The sequence below is a fragment of the Coenobita brevimanus genome, chromosome 43 (assembly GCF_032717465.1).
Source record: "Coenobita brevimanus isolate Jiangsu-jjx chromosome 43, ASM3271746v2, whole genome shotgun sequence".
Classification (NCBI taxonomy): domain Eukaryota; kingdom Metazoa; phylum Arthropoda; class Malacostraca; order Decapoda; family Coenobitidae; genus Coenobita; species Coenobita brevimanus.
Window position 1 is genome coordinate 31,241,269 of NC_136996.1, and position 21,762 is coordinate 31,263,030.

At 41.1% G+C, this 21,762-nt stretch overlaps 1 protein-coding gene across 1 annotated transcript; it reads left to right on the forward strand.

The window, feature by feature from the left end:
• The first annotated feature begins 886 nt into the window (after window positions 1–886).
• Window positions 887–19,944, forward strand: LOC145397871 (centromere-associated protein E-like). Its single transcript, XM_080270905.1, has 9 exons — window positions 887–1,043; window positions 3,828–3,950; window positions 5,318–5,429; window positions 9,488–9,638; window positions 11,466–11,561; window positions 15,398–15,597; window positions 16,481–16,609; window positions 19,642–19,798; window positions 19,846–19,944. The coding sequence occupies exons 1-9, from the start codon at window positions 887–889 to the stop codon at window positions 19,942–19,944; spliced, it is 1,224 nt and encodes a 407-aa protein (XP_080127031.1).
• The last annotated feature ends 1,818 nt before the right edge of the window (window positions 19,945–21,762 follow it).

A 21,762-nucleotide genomic window follows, 5' to 3' on the forward strand; every position in this document is an offset into this window, starting at 1 on the left:
TTTGAATGCTGGCTGCCAAACACAAGTGAGGTCAGGTTGGATTGGGTTTAGTTTGGTTAAATCATTAAGTTTCCCATGGCATTGACATGGGATACACTGATGTGTCCAGGCTGAGCGATGGTTGGTAAACAATGTAGCCAGTCAGAGAGATCATTAGTAAACACTGCCATGGGCTACCTGGTTGCTTCCTTAACTACCCCAATATAGGTAATACTGTATTTTGTCTTTTTCCTATCACTCCTTGCTTTCAGAACTCAACAGTTAGCTATCTGTGTTGCATATGTATCAAAATTGCTTAGCTACCTTGAGATCATTAGTTTGTTGTAATACACAGTAGGTGGAATTGCTGAACCTGTTTGGTAAAGAATTACTCCAGTATTATATGAGCAATGTGTTTTAGCTTTTTCAGGTAGAATAAATGTATTCTATTATATTTTTTTCTGTCTCCAGGCAATTTTATTTTACTTGGGAAAGTTTTGCTCACAGATGCTTATAGACATATCATTGTGGAAGAGGCCATTTAGGCCTGTGACTCCAGCTTCAGTTCTTTTTTTTTTGTTTTACCCTTTTGTATGCACCACATTGTTGTGTTGCTGATGGCCCAGGCTTTTGTGAATGTGAACCCAGGTGAATTGGAGGTTCAAGTTGCTTTACTGCAGTCTGCCGTAATTCTATTTGGGGATAGGGAAGGAATTCACAGTTATTTGTATGGCTGGGCATCAAAGCTATCATGTTGATGTTAGCATGTGATGACATCCCTCTTCAGTATTGGGAATAGGGTTAGTATGGTAACAGCGTCATCACCATTACTGTATTTTCAAATGTACATTGCTTGTTATGTGAATGTTTATTTACAGAGAAGCCTGCTGTATGCCTTATAGCAGCCATGTCTGACAACATTCTGGTAGCAGTTCGTGTGAGGCCACTCATTGCGCGGGAAGAGGCTGACACTCCCCCTATCCACTGGCAGGTTGGCAGTGATAATACCATCATTCAGGTGGAGCCAGGCACAGGCAAGATACTACCCACCTCATACAAGTTTGGTATGTATGCAGATAAAAGCTATCATATTGTGTACCATTCTGACGGATAAATTATATGACACAGAGGCTTTGTAGCACTGAGTCTTTAGCGAGTTATTTTGTATATTATATTAATATTGTGTTCTATCCTATTTTTATCTTATTAATGTCAAGACAATGTGAACCAGTAACATACATAAGGACACCAAGATGTAAGGTGCAGAATATATGACTAAAGAAATGTTATGAAGTCTTCAAAGCATAATAGAATATGACCTTGAGTAATTGGGGTACTATCACATTTGAAAGTTATATATAGTGAGTGGATGGGAAGCAGGAGTATGGAGGAAGTTGAGAAATGAAAGAGAGCGTTATATGTACAAGGAAGAGAGATGTGAAAAGATTAGTGGGAGAAAGTAAGAAAGGAATGGATGAGGAATAAAGGAATTTGAATTTGAAGTGGAGGGAATGTAGGAATATGTTCTGGAAAGAGGTAAAGAGAGTTAACATAAGAACATAAGAAGAGAGGATAACTGTAGTAGGCTGGTTTGCCCATGCTAGGCAGCTCCTAGAAGAATTAGACAAGATGATAGAGAAGTTAGTCGGGGAGTGAAAGATAAAAATGGTAGAATGCTAGAATGCTAGTGGAGAAGGGAGAAAAAGTGAGCAGATGGAGAGAACACTTTAAGAAACTGTTAAACATAGAGAATGAAAGTAATGCGAATATAAGTGGCAGGGGAATGGGTGGGAGGAGGTGGGAGGTGAGAAGACAGGAAGAAATCAGTAGGATGGAAGTAGTGGAAGCAATGAAGAAAGTCAAAATGGGGAAAGCCTCATGAATCGATGGAGTGTGAGGTGAAATACTGAAGCATGGAGGAGAGATAGTAGTTGAATGGATATGAAAGATATGCAGAATGGCCTGGGAGGAAGGTAGAGTCCTGAAGGATTGGAAGTCAGGCACAGTATAATTATTCCTCTGTACAAAGGGGCATTTGTCTTCTTAGTATAATAGGAAATGTATATGGTGGGGTACTTATTGACAGTTAGGGAAATAAGAGAATTCTTAGTTGGAGAACAGCAGGGTGGTTTAGGAAGGGAAGAGGTTGAGTAGATAAGATATTCATCCATAGGTCTTTAGTGGAACAATTTCTAAAGGGAAAGAAGGTGTATGCCGCCTTCATGGATTTGGAGAAAGCACATGACAGGGTGGATAGACAAGGTTTGTGGAAAGTATTAAGAATATATGGAGTAATTGGGAAGTTGCTGAATGCCGTGAAGAGCATGTATGAGGGTGCTAAGGGCCAGGCTGCAGTGCATGTGGACAATGAACTGAGTGAATTTTTTATTTGAATGTTGGATTGAACTAGGGATGTGTCATGTCTCCACAGTTGTTCAGTCTGTATGTGGATGGGGTTATAAAAGATACAGGGTAGGGCAGTGGATGCTGGAGCGGCCCTAATGAGAGAGGACAACTTTAGAAAACTTCGTGTACTGTTGTTTGCAGATGATACTGTATTGTTAAGTGAAGACAAAGGCGAACTACAAGGCTTGATAAACGAGTTTGGGAGAGTGTGTAAGAAATGGAATCTAAAGGTGAATACAGGGAAGGGTAAAGTTATGGTGTTCGAGAGAAATGAAGTCACAGAATGTATAGTGAAGTTGGATGATGTGGAAATGAAAAGAGTGAGTGCATTTGAGTACTTGGGTAGTACGATGATTAAGGATAGAAGCTTGGAGGATGAAGTGCTTGAAAGGGTACAACAAGGAAGAAAGGTTGCTGGTTCTTTGAAAGCAGTGATAAGAAACAGGGAAGTGAGCATGGAAGTGAAAAAGTTACTATGTGACAGTATTGTGATACCAACTCTAACATATGGAAATGAAGCTTGAACCTTGTTAGGACACAAGTCAAAAATGAGAGCAGTGGAAATGAGTTATTTGAGAGGAGCATGTGGAGTCAAATGGAGAGACAGACTGACAAATGAGAGAATGAAGGAGCATTGTGGTGTGGATGTGATAGAAAGTATAAGGAGAAGTACACTGAAGTGGTTTGGCCATGTGGAGAGAATGGAGAGTGAGACTAACAAGGAGAGTGTATGTGAGTGAGGTGGAGGGGGTGAGAGGGAGGGGGAGGCCAAGGATGAGATGTAGGGATGGAGTGGAGAGGTATAAGAGAGAGGGGTGTGTGAGCTGGGAGCAGGGCAGTGAAATGGCAGGAGACAGGGTGATGTGAAGGTGATTTGTTTGTGGCCATCCCTTACGAGATTAAGGCATCTGGTAATAGATGGAGAAATATATGACATTATATGACTGTAGTATATAGTACACTATAAAAGAGTAAGAAGGGAAGGATACTCACTGATATTGGAAAAAGAATGAGAAGCAAGGAAGGCAGAACAAAGTGTTGGCAAGGAATTGTTACTGAATGTTTGCTTGTGGTAGTAAAATAACTAGGTAATGTGATATGGTTTATAGATACTTGCTGGAGTATTTCCTTCATATGCTCCATTATGGATGATCATTGCAGAAGACTGGGTGTTTGGTACCATGGCATTTTCAGGAATTTATTTGCATTTCATTACTGGTATTCTTTCCCAGTATAATTTACTAACTTGTTAGTACTGTTTAGCAGCATCTTTTTCATTATTACAGCACTTAGTTGAATGGTGTATTTACAGAGGAGTACATAACAAAGGTTTGGCACCCCCTTTTTAACTCGACAGTCAGTGTATTGACAGCACTCAAACTGTTAGAGTGGTCTAGTTCCATCAGGTGAAAACAAGCAAATTGTGATCATGGCATTTTCAGATCGTGTTTTTGGGAGTGAATACAGCACGTGTGATGTATACGCTGAGGTTGCTGAACCCATCGTGGAGTCTGCTCTGGCTGGCTTTAATGGTACTGTCTTTGCTTATGGCCAGACATCATCAGGTTAGTATGTATTATTTTTGTATAGCCATAAAGCCTCCATGGTAGAGCAGATGCTTTTCAGTCTATGAGTTAAGTGTTTGATCCCACCCAAGGGCCATTGTTGGCATCTCGAAAGACATCTGTTTACAAAGTGCAACATGCTACAACATTGCCTCCTCGCTTGGATGGGAATGAATGTTGTAAATACTGCATAGACTTAATATGATAAGCATGATATCAAATGAACAGGCACCAGCACTCAGCAATTTTGTTCAAGAATTTGGAGAAATGTTACGGTAAAGGTAAAATGAATAGATTTGGAGAAGTGGCAACCAAGGTATTGTTTAGTAGTTGTAACACTTGATTTCTCTCCTTATGATTGGTTATTGTAAGAGCTGGGAAATTGGAACAGTGTAAAACACAAGATTTATCTCTGTTGTCACACACCGTAATCCTGTTAGCAGTGGCTGCAGACAAATCACCTTCCTGTCTCCCAGTCTTCTGCCATTTGGGTGCCCTTCCTCCAACTCATTCCCCTCATATCTCTCCACTTCATCCCATCATCTGATCCTTGGTCTCTCCATCTTCCTCTTCCCATCCACCTCACTCACATACACTCTTCTTGTTAGTCTCTTATTCTCCAGATACAGCACTTTGTTGTTTTTGTTTTGGCTGTTGTGTTGCATACCCTTGTGCGTTTGCGAAGTAAGAGGAAGAGACAGGCTCATAAACTCATAGAATTATATTATATGATCTGGTTTTGCCAACTGTTAAGCTGCTGACCCAATAGCACGTGGTTTGAATCCTGGTGTGGGCAGTTTTTTGTGAGGAAGAAGGAACCAAAGGCCACTAGCCCGCCATTATTGTTCCTTCCAAGAGAAATACAAAATACAAGAGAGAGCCAAATTCAAGATCCGATCATTTCAAGATGCCAGGACACACTGTGTTTAAAATACTGGAGGTCATAGGAAGCAGGAAATACAGACAGAGGGAGACAGTTCAAGCACCACTGTGCGTGGTGTTCATCTACCCTTTGTCGGTTGGTAGGTAAAGTGAGTGTAGCACCAAGAGTAACAGTTGAGGATGGGGTAACTGTGATAACCAGGATGTTATAGTGCCTTTTATCTAGGACATTGGGTGAAAAAAACTTGCCTCAGACTGCAAATTTAGCAGTGGAGACGAGCACCTTGGCAAAGCACCCCATGGCATCTGCCCCCCACCTTTTACTGTGAAGTACTGTATCTCATAAATTAAAAGTTATGGATATACTTCTGGGAAATTGTTTTTATAATTATCTAGAGTTAGGAGCTCTTGCATTTTGATATATTGTATTATTTGCAATGTGAGTGAATTTGTTCTGTAACTGACTGTAATTTCTTTCACTTCAGGGAAAACATATACCATGATGGGTGACAAGAGAAATCCTGGCATTATTCCTTTAGCCATTAAAAATATTTTTCGCTCCATTGAAAACACACCAAACCGAGAGTACTTAATAAGGTTAGTGCTATGTGATACTCTTTTTACTCTAACCTGGATGAAAATTGCCATCTGTCCATCATACAAGGTGATCTGTAACAACAGATGAAGTCTAGAACATGTTGCTAGTTAAAAAGAAGTGCAAAGGAAAGGATGTAAAAGTGAAGCATTGTCCCTCCTCTTTTTTTTTTTTTTTCCCCCCCACTGGGCTATGTGAAATTAGCTGCAAAGAAATGAAACCTGGATCAAGTTAAGGTGAAAAAACTACAACTTGTGCCTCTCATCTCTTCTAAAGTACCGTAAAACGCCATAACTTCGGACGGCGTCCAAACTTCGGACATTTCACAAAAAAATGTAATAATTCAAGTTTATTGGAAGACAGTGCGATATTTGCAAAAAATAATGATGTGGGTAGGTAGGGTAATCCTCTAAGACTATTATGTATTAATCCTATTAAACCAGCTTGAATATGTGTGGGTGAAAAAAATTCGTGAATCCATTGGAAAAAATAACTGAATTTTCTTACCCTGCAAAACTTTGTTCACACAGAACAAACAGTTTCAATTGTAAAAAAGTGAACAGTACGATTATATGTAGAAAAGTGCTGTAAGTACTGGGAAGTAAACTGTTTCAAAATATATGCATGGATAATCTTGCTATGCCTGCTTTAATGAATACTTCTTTATTTTGCAGAAAAAATTCCTAACTTCGGACAGACAAATTATTTGAGCCAAATAAAGTCCAAACTTCGGACAGACAATAATATTAATGGTAAAGTGATGCTAATTATATAAACAGAAAAACATGGCTAAAACAGCGAAATCTCCTATAAAGAGGAAAAGAGCTTACACAAGTAAAGTGTCCAAAAGTGCCCTGGAAAAGGCTAAAGATGACATAAATAACAAGAACATGAGTGTGCGCAAAGCAGCTGAAAAATATAATTAAAAAAGAGCACATTACATGATTACCTGATACATAAACATTGCAAACAAGTGGGACGTAATACTTCATTGAGCCATGATGAAGAGTTACTGGTGTGTCAGAGAATCCTCACATTGGCAGAATGGGGATTCCCACTCGATAATTTGGACTTGAGGATGTTAGTGAAAGCATATTTAGACAAACGAGGGGTTGTTGTGTCACGATTCAGTAATGATGTACCTGGTGTTAAATGGGCCCATTCCTTCTTCAAGCGCCACAAACAAACCCTTAGTAGACGACTGTCCCAGAATATAAAGACTGACAGAGCCAGAGTGACAAGAGCCATGCTAGCCGAGTTCTACAGTAACCTGAAAAAATCACTAGAAGGTGTGCCTCCAGAGAACATAATAAATTTTGATGAGACCAATCTTACTGATGATCCAGGTAAAAAGAAAGTCATAGTGAGGCGGGGCACTAAATATCCAGAGAGTATCATGAACTCAACAAAATCCTCAATATCTATTATGTTCTCTGGAACTGCATTTGGTGTGTTACTCCCTCAGTATGTGGTGTATAAAGCCATCCATCTTTACGATACATGGACTGAAGGGCGCCCTCCTGGAACACTATACAATAGGTCCCCCAGTGGATGGTTCGACTCGTGTTCATTCGATGACTGGTTCCACAAAATTATCCTCCCCTATGCTAAACGCAAGACAGGTAGAGTTGTCATTATAGGAGACAACTTGGCAAGCCATGTATCACCCAGTGTTATTGAGTCATGTGAGAAACATAATATCTCCTTTCTTCTCTTACCACCTAACTCCACGCACTTGACACAACCTCTCGATGTTGCTGTGTTCCGGCCTCTAAAAGTGCACTGGCGTAAGATCCTCGAGAACTTCAAGAAAACTACTGTTGGTAGGCTTAGTGCTTCATTACCTAAAGACTGCTTCCCAGCACTACTGACCGAACTGGTGGATAAAGTTAAAGGGACCATTGCTGACAACCTACGTAGTGGGTTTAGGAAGTGCGGCATTTATCCTCTTGATCCACAGAAATCCATCTCAAGACTTCCAGAAGATTCAATCCAAGATACAGCTGATACTGGTACACCAGGACCATCTACCAGTACTGCCTTAGACAGCTCAGTGTTGGAATTGTTGAAGGACATGAGGCATGGAACCAGTCAGTCAAGCTCAAGTCCAGCTATAGCGAAACCAAGGCGAAAGAAAAGGTTGAATGTGTCACCGGGCATGAGTATTACTACAAGGGCACTACAAAATGAAACAGAGAGCCAGCATGAAGAGTGTGAAGTTGATGATCCACAACCCCAGCCACTGCAGCCACAAGAGGATACAGCAGAGATAGCAGCACAGCCTTCCACTTCCACATCTGCACCCAACCATGAAGCACAAGCATCTCCCCTGACAGTCACCTCTACCCAGATTATTGGGGATAAAGTTGTTCCCTTAGATTGGGTAGTTGTGAGGGTTCCCTTTGATACCAAAGACAGATATAGGCATTATATTGCTATCATTGTTAAGGTAAAACCAGAAATACATGTCAGGTTTCTCAAACATGTTCAGGGTACACCTCGCACATTTGTATACCCAATGGTTGATGACAGCAGTGACAGTGTGTGTGTGTGTGTGTGTGTGTGTGTGTGTGTGTGTGTGTGTGTGTGTGTGTGTTTAGAACCTGTAAGAAATGTTCAACATCATATTATGTTATTTCGGTATGCATTTGTTGAGTCAATGAGGTAGATACTTGATAATTAAGTGAAGTTTTGTTTAGGAAAATGAGGACAGTTCCTCTTACAGTTTTGGGTATATGCAGTGCATTTTTATTTTATTTTTTCATCTCAAAAAGTTCGTGAATAGTTCTTAGTTCTATTTACGGCCAGAATACCTCACTACAATGTGATATGATGCAATTTAATGTGATATGAAATTACGAGCTCCATAAAGAAGATATTTTGGGATACTTCTCTATATACAGTATATGTATAACTCTGGTCACGAGTGCCCAATATTTTTTTATTTAATTTTTTAAAAACTTCTCAAGTGTCCGAAGTTTGGCCAGTGTGTCCAGAGATAGATCCCATTTACCATTCTCATGTTTAAAGGGAAAATACATGGATGTCCGAAGTTTGGAAGAGCTGTCCGAAGTTAGAAAATTTGTTCCTAACTTCGGACACTTGAAAATGAAAAAAAAAAAGCACAAGTTTAGCTTGGCTAATTTTTTTAAATATATGGATTTAGTAGGTACTCTCCCTGGCTACCACATGACACCAACAGGAATAAAATTGCACCATTCTACAAGGAGTTATTCATTAAAACACATAAAAAATGTCCGAAGTTATGGCGTTTTACGGTACTGTATTGCCAACCCTTCTGTTTTTCTCCCATCCTACTGGACTAACTCAGTGTGCTATTTTGTTATTTATTGTACTGTGATTGTGTTTTACTGTTGTATTAAGCAACGTTGGGTCTGGTTAGTACTTGGATAGGTGACCGCCTGGGAACACCAGATGCTGTTGGCATCCCTACGTGTCAAGTGGGGTTGGTGGAGGATTAGTGCCCCTCCCTGTAAAACAATTAACTCTAAGCCCTTGGCCACCCTGTCTGGGATACATGGCGTCTGGCAATGAATGAATGAATGAATTAACCTCTTCAAGCCAGAGATATATATTTTATTTTATTCTTGCTTGAGACTATTTATAATTTAACTGTGAATGGATGTCTAGTAGTGAGGGGTTTTAAGGAGGCTACATCTAACCCCTCCAGTTTGATAAATTTCCACCAAGCTGAGTAAACTTTTTTGGTGGTAGCAAGAATAATATTAAAATATTATAAAAGGTGATAGTTTATATATCCCAGTGAGACTGTGATTTCTTCTGTTGGTGAGTAAATTATGTGCAGATAGCTAGAACAGAATAGTAGTGTTGAGCATGGGCCTCAGCGGGATGGACTGAGATAGACTATACTGTATATTGAGACTGAATATAACCCACTGAGATCTGTAAGTTATCCTTTAGATGAAAAAAATAACAAGAAATGGAAGCTAAAATAAATAAGTATTATTGAATGGGGGTCTCAGGGGAATGCATCATTTTGTTTTTCAATATAAAATTGTCTATGATATGATTTCTTCAGAGCTTCCTACATGGAAATCTACAATGAGAACATATCTGACCTACTGGCGGGACGTGAAACTCGAGGGAAGTCTCTTAGTGTGAGGGAGGACCCCACCGGAGCTGTGTATGTGGCTGACCTGAATGAAGAATGTGTTAACTGTGAAGAAAAGGTCAGTGTGATACCTTTAATATACTGACAACTTTTTGTTGTTATTAATATTATCATTATTATTATTATTATTGGTGGTAGGTGGAGGTGCTCACCATTCACTCACTCAGTGTGGTGCTGCTCTCGGGTGACTGTCCTTTCCTCTCTTCCTTCTTTCCAGTCCTCCTCCTCTTTCTTTCTCTCTAACATTATTTTTTATTATGACTGTGATTTTCTCCTTAAAGTGTGATGTTTATTTGTGGTTTATATCTCTCTCTCTCTCCCTCTCTCTAACATTATTTTTTATTATGACTGTGATTTTCTCCTTAAAGTGTGATGTTTATTTGTGGTTTATAACAGCTCATGAGGGATCAACTGTAGGTCCTCTGTTTGCCTTCTCTCCTAAAAAATACTTATTTACGTTGTAAATAAGTTCTTTTTCTCTACTGTGGAGCACACGAGAGCGAGTAGCAGGAGTAAGAGCATCCATCTCAGGTGGTGGCCGGAGTGGAAATGACCTGGATTAACACGGTCACTCTACCCTTACAAGCGTGGCACCGTAGGAAAGCAACGTTGCCAAGTGATGTGGTATTTATAAAAAGTAATTGTTATTAAAAGAAAAAAAGAGACATTTATAACACAATATAGCCTCATTAAAGAATTAAGTATATATCGTATATATATTGTAAAAAAAATTTCATTTAGAAGCAGTAAATAGCTGACATGAGACAGAGATGTACATGTTTGGCAGAGAGGCGGCCTAGGAAATTCCCAAGAGGGACAACGCCCAAACGCTCTTCATAAAATAGACGGACCATAGGAACCTTTCTTCATCCATCCATCCATCATCCAGTCCTGTGTTGCCCCATGAGGAGCATAGGAGCCCAGAGCTAGGCAAGTTGATCCTGACATTTAAGATGAGAGTGACCAACCTCGTTCATCCCTGAGTGGCATTACATGAGCAGTTAACCTCAACCACCACTTGGATATAAACGTACACAGGCTTAATCAGATTGGAGCACCTTAATTACCCACCAAACCACCAGGTGCCATAATTTGGTTGTATGGTTACCACTCAGGATAGCAAATGGTTTCCTGGTGTACAGGAAACCATTTGTCTTGTCACTCACTGTAGAGTCACCCATAGGCAAAAGGAAGAGGAAAGAATAAAGTAAAGAAAGACAGAGGAGGAAGGCATGAAGAGAGGATAGGGCAGACACCAAAACAGCACTGCACAGAGTGAGTGGATCTTTCTTATGTATTTTTAATAACTTCCTGTGTATGAGTACCAGAGTGAATGTCAATGGGATGTTTTTTAGAGGGTTTGGGTAGGATTTGGGATAAAAAGGGTGATTTTGGAAAATGTCCTGTCTAGGATAGCGCTTTATAATGGAAACATATGGAATGTATAACTCGGAAAATATAGCGCGGCTTGTTGTCAGTCTATACTAGCTGCGTTATAGGAGGGAGGACTGTTTATACCAGTTGGCTTTCTGGAAAGTACTTAACTTCAGGAAATAGTACTGTGGTGGCAAGCTGTGTCACATACAGTATTGATATAAAAATAGTCACATACAGACCTCACCACAGTCTGAGCCCGTATCATCAGATATCATTTAGAGAAGCTTTATTTATACATATATTTATTTATTTTTTGCCTGTGGGCCAAAATATATACTTTCCTTAAGACCCAGAATACAGGTTAAAGTAGCATTTAATCTGCACACAGTCTAGACTGTGTTGGAGACTGACTGCATTTACCTAATTGCCCAGGCTCGATTTCCCAGAGCATATTTAATTCAAATTTTCCTGCTCCTTCTCTAAGATACATTTCATTATTTTCTTGCAGCTGTTGGCACTTATGAGAAGGGGTGAGAAGAATCGCCACACTGGAGTAACCAACATGAACGAGCGCAGTTCTAGATCACACACTATTTTTCGTTTGGTAAGTTAAAAGTTTTTTCTCTAGTTAATGTATCTGAATTTGTTTTAGTATATGTGAGTTCGTTATTCCATTGTAATAGTTTACTACATTGGAAGTACTGATTAGTTAATACAGCAGAGTGTCATCATCATCATCATCTGGACCTCCTTTCCCACCCTAGTTCAGGGAGAGGAGTAGTAATGTCCAGACAGCCCAGATTTGCTCAGTCCAATGGGCCATGCTTCCATTAACTCATCATTCAAGCCTCCAGAATCCTGGCCCTATTTTATACACCAAAAACATTCACCACATTCTGGAGCTTCACATAAATGTATCCGATAGTCAGTCCAGTTGCTGTTGCATTAAAAAAGGATGCCAAATCCCTGATCATGCACTTCTTCTCACAACATTCATCCAGCCAGCTCATTCTCTTGTCGGTCCCCTTGCCTCATCTACTTCCATACCTCTCTTCCTTACACACTTATCCACCATATCCCTCCAACTTCTTCTTGGCCTACTTCGCCTCCTCCCTCCTTTATATTCTCTCAGATATACCCTTTTCACCACTTTATTGTCATCCAGTCTCTCCATGTGACCATACCATCTCAGGGCACTCTCTTCAATTCTGGTGTTCACAGACTTCCTTACTCCACATCTCTCATGAATCACATTATTTCGTATCTTATCCACTCCCTGCACTCCACATACATTCCTCATCAGCCCCATCTCCACTGCTATCACCCAACTTTTCATTTTCATGTTACACCATAGTCTCACATTCATATGTTAAAGTTGACACTAATTCTCCTTCATGTAAGCTCGTGCAGCTTCAATACACAAGCCTCTGTTTCCCATCAAGGCCTTCATAGCACCAGCTACTTTTCTTCCCTTTGTTACTCCACATCCCAATTCTTTTGCGCACCCTCCCCTCCCTTCCATCACTGCACTCAGGTACTGGAACGCTCTCACCAGTTCCAGTCTCTCCCCATTCACTGCAACACCACACTGGGAGTCACCTTCTCTCTCAATAACCGTCACCTTACTCTTTTCTATATTTACTCTCAAGGCACGACGCTTACAAACATCAGCAAAACTCTGCTCTAGTCTACCAAGTTCTTATCCGGTATTTGCAAATAGCACTGCATCATCGGCACACAACAAATTTGAGATATTTCATCCATCACCATTCATTACCAATGCCATCCCTCTCTCCATCACTAGTGTTTTTACTTCTCTCATCACCCCATCCATATACAGTATATATTGAACAACCATGGGGACATCACACAACCTTGTCGCACGGCCACACCAATCATGAACCATTCACGTAGATGCCCATTTACCCTTACATGTGCTTCGCTACCATTATAAAAACACTTGACGGCACCTAGCAGCGTACTATCTACACAGTACATGTGTAGAATCTTCCACAGTCGTTCTCTGCCTACTTTGTTGTATGCTTTTTCCATATCCATGAATGCCATAAACACCTTATAGTCCTACTCATAGTCCTTCTCACTATCCTTCTCAACTATCTGTCTTACTGCAATTATATGATCCACACATCCTCTTCCACTCCTAAAGCCACCCTGTTCATCACTCACTAGGACTTCTGATATCTCTCTTTCTTTCTTTGTAATAATCCCTCCATATACCTTTCCTGCCACACGCAATAAACTTATGCCACGATAATTCTTGCACTCCCTTCGCTCACCTTTATTTTTGTACGGGGGTACAATCACAGTCCTTTTCCACTCTGCAGGCACAGTTTCACTCATCCATGCCTTCTTACATATCTCCAACAAGCGCTTCATTCTGCACTCTCCACTACACTTAAGCATCTCAGCATACACCTCACCAACCCCAGCTGCTTTCCCATTTTTCAATTACTTCACAGCGTTCTTCACCCGTGCGTGTGTCATGCTTCCTGGTACTGCATTCCTTCTCTGCACACCCCCAAAACCAGTCATATTTACAATGGCTCCACTCTCTATTTCCATTCATTAGGCTTTCAGAATATTCTTTCCATGTGGTCCTTACTTCATCCCCATGGATTAATAATCTACCACTTACATCCTTCACACTTTCACATTTCTTTCTGTTTTCACTTCTTGATTTCCGCACGTCTTTCCAGAAAAACTTCCTATTTTCAGAGTAATTTACATTCATTTTTCTTCCTAGATCATCATTTACCACCTTCTTTTTCCTCTTCACTAGTCTCCCCATGTGCTTCTTGCTCTCAGTATATTTAGTTCCCATTTCAATTAAACCCCTGTCCTGCAACCACTCTAGCCATCCCTTCCTCTTTCCTCCACTGCTCTCTTAACCTCTTCATCCCAACATGCCACACCTCTCTTCTTTGTTGTTGCTTTTGCCAAACCACACACTGCTTCAGCATTCCCAGCTAAGCAGTCCCCATATGCATTCCACAGGCTGTCCAAATCCATTTCATTCCAGTTCACTGATTCTAACTCCTCCCCTACTTTGGGCCTGTATTCATCTGCCATTTCTTTGATCCTCAGCTTCTCGACTTGCAGTCATTCTCCCTGACTGCTCCTCTCTCTCCTGGTCCACCTCATTCTTCTCAGCTTGATCTTTCATACAACAATCATATGATCTGACAGACCTCCACATCATCCTCTCATGGCCCCCGCATCGGCAGCATTGACCTCTCTACAAGCACGTAATCAATCAGGCTCCTTTCAACATGATGTCTGTTCCCTCTATACCATGTATATTTATGTGCATCATTGTGTTTGAAATACTGTATGAGTTACAAATGCTCAGCTCTTTCCTGACGCATATCTTTCAATCGCTTAATATTATCATTTTCTTGTTGTACTCCGTAACAACTCATTATGTTGTTCTCAGGACCAGTGTCTACTCTTCCATTCATATCGCCCATTACGACCACTTTACGGCTCCTGGGCATTTCTCACACTGCTTCATCCAGCTCATCCCAAATCCTGTCTTTCCCTCTCTCACTCCTGTCATCATACGGTGCATATGCCACAATCACTGCCACTTTCACCTTTTCAAACTTGAACTTGAGATACATACATCTTGAGCTGACATGTTTGAAATCTCTTATTCCACTCTGCCACACCTCAGTCATCAACAAAGCAACTCCTTCCTTGCATCTTCCTCGCCCATTCATTCCTGATCTTACACATTTCACACCCTCCCACTCCTCCTTTTCACAGCCTTTCTTCTTTGTTTCACACAGTGCCATCACGGCATATCTCGCACTTTTGAACACATTCACCACTTCCACCCTCTTGCACTCATCGTTCAAACATCTCACATTCCACATGGCCATTCGAGTCTGCCCATTTGGTTGGGGTCCTGGGCAGGTATTGGGCCTTCTGTTGCTCTCTGAAACATTTGCCATGATTAGGTGATTTAAGATAAGGGAATCCGGGGGACACAACTCGGCCCAAAACCCCGGTTATATGATTACCACCCAACATAGTAAATGGTTTCCTGGGTACAGGAAACCATTTGGCTTGTCACTCAGTGTAGAGACCATAAGGCATCCCTACATTGAGTGTGTGGATGATGGGCGCCCCCATTTACCACCCATCTCTAATGCAGCAGAGTAAACCCTCACTGTTTTGGACCACATTTTTTTCAGGCACATGAACCTGTTGGACTTTCTTCTTTTATATCAGACAGCATAGCTAAAAATATTCAATATATGCACATATAAGAAGGAAATATATACCAGTTTCAGATCATGGAATCCAGCCATAAACCAAATGGATTTTCTCTGATATCAGACTCATTCCTGTATATACAAGTTACTTAACTAATAATATATAAAGTGAGACAGAGACAAATATTTTTCTGAATTTCAGATCCTGGAGTCTCGTGAGAGGGGTGAAGAGCAAGGAGCAGAGGAGGCGGTGACAGTCTCGCATCTGAACCTTGTTGATCTTGCCGGTTCTGAAAATGCATCACAGTCTGGAGCCACAGGGGAGAGGCTGAAGGAGGGAGGCTTCATCAATAAGTCCCTCTTTATGCTTGGGCGTGTTATCTCTCAGCTTAGTGAAGGAGAGTTAGTATCTGTCATTTCCTCTCAGAAGTTATATATATGATGTACTGTACAAGTTTTTCTGTGCTAGTGTGGAGTCAAGATTTTGGGGCTTGAATGATTGTGTAGCCCAGTTTATTAGACATTGGTGTTCATAGTTCTCATGTTTCCTTTTTCATTGTTTCTCGATCCTGCCTAACCCCATCTTTAGCTGGAAAAAGGATGTTGGCAGTGATGATGATAATGGAGGGAAGATTTTGGAGGCTTGAAAGATGAGTGAATGATATCATGTCCCAGTTCATTAGGTGTACAGTTGATAGTTCTCCCGTTTCATTCATTTTCCTTGTTTTTGGGTCCTACCTTACTCCATCTTTAGGTGGAAAAAAGGGGGAGGCTGTTGATGATGATTATGATGATGATGATGGAGTCAAGATCTGAGAACTGGAATTATATATAAATGATTGTGTGACCAATTTCTCAGGACAAGGAGTTGATAGTTCATTCACATTTGTGCTGTCTCTTTCCTTGATTCTGAATCCTACTTTATCCTGTCTTTAGGTGGGAAAAAAGATGATGATCCTAATGTATAACCTTAATATTTTTGTTACAATATCCAAATGTAAGCCAGATTAAGGTTCATATTTTAAGTGGCGGTGGAGATTTCAGAGCAAACCCTCCCACTTCGATTACGCTGGACATTGCAACTCATTATCCACTCGTATATTATTGGTACAAACCATAATTGATATTAAAATGGTAATTGTAGCAGAAAAGAGAATGTCCTTGTGTAATATGCAAAATAAGTAACTGAGGAAGAGGAGCTATGGCACCTTGATTGCTATTTGGAATATAATCCTATGTGTGAAGGGTATAATGCTATTCCCTCATTTTGTAAAATCTTTTGCAGGCCATTTGTCAACTACCGAGACTCAAAGTTGACAAGGATTCTTCAGCTGTCCCTGGGGGGTAATGCTAAGACAGCCGTTGTGTGTACTGTTACCCCGGCAGCTGTTGAACAGACCAACTCCTCACTCAGGTTTGTGTCTTTTGGGGCTGTGTTACCTATGACTATGATAGGCACTATAAAACACAGGTGAACATGTTTTTGCCTGTCAGGTGGAATCAGGGTTCCGAGAGTCTGAGTGGTGAGTGAATGAGTGTGGCTCATTTCACTGGGCCCATTGTTAATTAAATCTGCAAGTATTATCTTTTTCTCTTTTCTTTAACCCTACCTCACCCAATCCTTGTGGGAAAAAGAGGTCAAAATGATAATGACGATGATGATGATTCACCTAGTGTTATGAGGCTCCTTAGCATCTCTCGTTAGGATTTTATTTTTTTTGTGTTATTCATCATCATCATCATCATCATCCAGACCTCCTTTCCCACCCAAGGGCAGGGTGAGGAGTAGCAATGTCCAGACAGCACAAAATTGCCCAATCCAAATAGGCCACACTTCCATTCATTCATCATTCACGCCCCCGGAATCCTGGCTCTACCGGATACGCCAAAAACATTCACCACATTCTGCAGCTTCACGCAAATGTATCCGATTGAGTCAATCCGGACACTGCCATGCTCATAAGGGGTGCCAGAATCCCTGATCATGCACTTCTCACAACTTTCATCGAGCCAGCTCGATCTTTTGTCAGTTCCCTAGCCTCACCGACTTCCAAACCTCTCTTCCACAAACACTCATCCATCATATCTCTCCACCTTCTCCTTGGCCTACCTTGCCTCCTCCTTCCTTCAAATTCTGTCAGGTATACTTTTTTCACCACTCTATTGTCACCCATTCTTTCCACATGACCATACCATCTCAGGACACTCTCTTCAATTCTGGTGTCCACCAAGTTCCTTACTCCACACCTTTCATGAATCACATTATTTCGCATCCTATCCACCCTCTGTACTCCACATACATTCCTCAACAGTCCCATCTCCACTGCTTTTACTCTTGACTTTTCGTTTTCATGCCACACCATAGTCTCACACCCATATGTTAAAGTTGGCACTAACGCTCTCTCATGTAAGCCTCGTGCAGCTGCAACACTCAAGCCTCTGTTTCTTATCAAGGCCTTCATAGCACCAGCTACTTTTCTTCCTTGTGTCACTCTACTTTCAACTTCTTTTGCACATTTTTCTCTCTTTTCTATCACTCTACCCATGTATTTGTACTCTGTCACCAATTCCAGGCTCTCTCCATTCACTGTGACATCACACTGGGAGTCACCTTCTCTCTCAGTAACCATCACCTTACTCTTCTGTACATTTACTGTCAAGGCACGACGCTCACAGACATCAGCAAAACTCTGCACTAGCCTACCAAGTTCTTGTCCCGTACTTGCAAGCATTACTGCATCATCAACATAAAACAAATTTGAGATATTCCGTCTATTACCATTCATTACCAACGCCATCCCTCTCTCCATTACTCGTGTTTTAACTTCTCTCATCACCCCATCCATATATATGTATTGAACAACCGTGGGGACGTAACACAACCTTGTTGCACGCCCACACTGATCGTGAGCCAGTCACTTAGATGCCCATTAACCCTTACACATGCTTCACTACCATCATAAAAACTCTTGACAGCACCTAGCAGCTTACCATCTACACCACACATGCACGAAACTTTCCACAATCCCTCTCTGTCTACTTTTTTGTATGTTTTTTCCAGATCCATAAATGCCATAAACACCTTATAGTCCTTCTCACAAGCCTTCTCTGCTATCTGTCTCACTGCAAATACTTGATCCACACATCCTCTGCCACTCCTAAAGCCACCTTGTTCATCACTCACTAGGACTTCTGAGATCTGTCTTACTCTGTCTATGATAATTCTTCCATATACCTTCCCTGCCACACTCAATAAACTTATTCCATGATAATTCTTGCACTCACTTCGCTCACCTTTATTTTTGTACAGGGGTACAGTAACAGCCTTTTTCCACTCTGCAGGCACAGTTTCACTCATCCATGCCTTCCTACATATCTCCAACAAGCACTTCATTCCACTCTCTCCACTCTCTGCATACACCTCATCAATCCCAGCTACTTTCCCATTTTTCAGCTGTTTCACAGCGCTCTTCACCTGTGCGAGTGTCATGTCTCCAGGCACTGCATTCCTTCTCTGCACACCCCCAAAACCATTCATGTTTACAGCCACTCTGCTCTCTCTATTCCCATTCATCAGGCTTTCAAAATATTTTTTCCATCTGGTCCTTACTTCATCTCCATGGATTAGTAGCCTACCACCTGCATCCTTCACAACATCACATTTCTTTCCACTTTCACTTCTGCATTTCTGCACCTCTTGTGTTATCAAGTACATTATTAATATGGATGGGATCGTACAGATATCAAGGATGAGACTGGTAACCCCATTAATACAGTGACATGTTTTTGTAGTATATTCATGCTACCTTTGGACTTTTTTTGTTCAGATTGGGAAGAATTTATCATAATGGATTAATGAAAGCTTTATTTAACCACTTCACTTTGAAAGATTTCTCTTGAGCTAAGTATTCCAAAAGCCACCAGAATAATGTAAGTGTGTCACTGGAGTAGTGAGTTTAATACAGCATACAGTGCTATATTCGGAAATATACGAATCAGGAAGAAATGCTCAGAAACCTCTTAGCTAATAAGAATATGGTCTTTTAATCCTTTGACTGTCTGGTCGTTGCTACTCCTCACCGTGCCCTAGAGTGGGAAAACAGGTCGAGATGATGATGATAACTCTTTGACTGCTGAAATTATTTTCAGCTGAACTAAATTATCTGATATTGGTCAGAATATTTCTCCCAGGTTTGCTCTCAGAGACAAAAGTTCACCTACTATTCCATTATGTCTGCGTCACACTTAAGGCACGTCTGCCAGTATTCTCCCAAATGCATCATATCAAGCTGGATTGTCTGTGGGCAGAAAAGTTTACCTTGCTTCTCTCACTTTAGGAATGCTGTATTAGCCTATTAATGAAAGTGAGATATGGAACAGGTGAAGTATAAGGTGAAATTTTGTTGCTAACTGTAAAGTAATAAATTGGCATATTCTTTCTTGTAGATTTGCATCAAGAGCCAAAGCTATCAAGAACAAGCCAGTGGTGAATGAAGTGGTGTCAGATGCATGTTTACTCAAACGCTATGCCAAGGAAATCATGGACCTGAGACGTCATCTGGAGCAGGAGCGAAATACTGACAAAGCTCAGGAAGTGGAGCAGGCAAGTTTTACTGGAGATTGACTTACTGCTCACATGATGCCACTCAGGGGTCAGCAGCTGGTCCTCTCACCTTCATTGTGTGGACTCGAGATTCAGTAGCCAAGCCCCAGGCCCTTAGGCTGATAACTACTGGTGCAATAGATTAGACCATTGATGGATGGATGTACATTTACAGACAGGTTTCACTTTTCAAGCAGTGTGGCAGTATCATGTTTGTTCATTTTTAACTGGATGTACCATTTTGTGGGAAACGTACTATGGGACTGTGGTAGCTAAGGAATTGCAGAAACAAGTCTTTGGATAGAAAGATACTGGTATTGTTCAAAACTTGACACCAGCCAGCAAGTGCAGAGGTGGTGGGGATTCTACTTTTCCACATTACTCCTGCTACCCTAGATGATTTTACTTAATTTAGAGGAGGCTTAATTTTGTTGAGAGGTTAGGCAAGGGTTTATTATTTTATACATTCTGTTTAAAAGAATTTGGATTAAGTAGCCTAGCTTCAGGCCTGTATGTTCTTGATGGGACAACACTGGTCAACAAAAAAAAAAAAATCGCTTCATGGTTCTGAATTGAAATGGTCTGATTCTAGGATAATCAAAGGTGCCGAACTTGAACATGGCAGCAGTAAGGACGTATCAGGTGCAGTTCTTGAAAACCAGTATGTTGGTGTATCTTGCTCGTGGGATTTGACTCGTACATTTGTTTGTTTAGTTCCATCAATTAAATTTGTATTTTTGTTGCAGGGTACATACTGTATATTGTTTCCACTTCTGTTCTTGCAGAAATTCTCAGTCATTTTAACAGTGGTGAAAGATGGAACTCCGCAAATGTGTAAACGATTCTGACTGTTTTTGTTACATTTGTGGAGCGTTCACCCCTTATTGGTTCAAGAAACCTGTCATGAAGGGTGTGTGAGTGAACTACAAAAGCTATTTCAAATGTCCGTTGGGCAACCAAGACAAGAACTGGGTGCCTCACATAGCGTGTAGGTCGTGTGTCAATCACCTGAGTGAATGGATGCATGGACAACGACGTTTGGGTTTGCCTTTCGCTGTACCAATGGTGTGGTGAGAGCCCAAAGAGTCAAGACCACAGCAACAACTGCTACTTCTGTCTCATGAATATCGAAGGAGTAACTGTCAACACATGAGCCACAGTACAGTACCCCAATATTGCATCTGCAATCTGACCAGTGCCACACAGTGCAGAACTAGCTGTTCCAAACCCACCTGCTGAACACGAGCTAAGCAATGAATCTGATTCCAGTCATAGCCCCATGGATGATGACTACCAGGACAACTTAGGAAACAATGGGTCCAAACCATTCAACCAGGGGGCCCTTCATGATCTCATAAGGGACCTTGATTTGTCTAAAGAAAAGGTAGAGCTCCTGGGATCACGACTGAAGCAGCGTAACCTGCTTGAAGATAGAATGCACATCACTGTAGCACATCATTGGCATAAATCCCGGGTTCAAATCCCGCTGGGGCAGGGAATAGTTTAAAGATTTGAATTTCATAAAATCAGACTTTGCTGATCTACCACAAGTCATGCCGACATGTCGTAAAAATACCCCCGCTAATACCAATACACCAGTCCTGTATGAGACAGCCCTAGCATGTATTCAGTATGGACGGTGGGTGTTAGCGTCGAAGTGGTGACATGTAGAGGTGTGCGGTACGTAGGAGGACTACTGGGCCTTGAAAGCAGGCTGTGAAGCCTATGCCCAGAGTCGGTCGCATTAAAAAAAAAAAAAAAAAAAAAAAACTGCATTTTTCAGAATGGCAAACAACCTTTGCTTTTTGCGATGAAGCGGTGTCTCTCATACAACAACTCTGCAAGTCTGATCTATACAAGCCATATGATTGGAGACTGTTTATAAATTCAGGAAAAGACATTCTGAAAGCAGTCCTCCTACATAACAAGGATCGACTTCCATCCGTGCCAATAGCACACACGAA

Excerpts from the sequence above, each read along its gene's own strand:
- LOC145397871 (XM_080270905.1), top strand. The coding sequence starts at position 887 with ATGTCTGACAACATTCTGGTAGCAGTTCGTGTGAGGCCACTCATTGCG. Across the intron at positions 3,951-5,317 it reads TTATGGCCAGACATCATCAG|GGAAAACATATACCATGATG; the intron begins GTTAGTATGTAT and ends CTTTCACTTCAG. Across the intron at positions 9,639-11,465 it reads GTGTTAACTGTGAAGAAAAG|CTGTTGGCACTTATGAGAAG; the intron begins GTCAGTGTGATA and ends ATTTTCTTGCAG.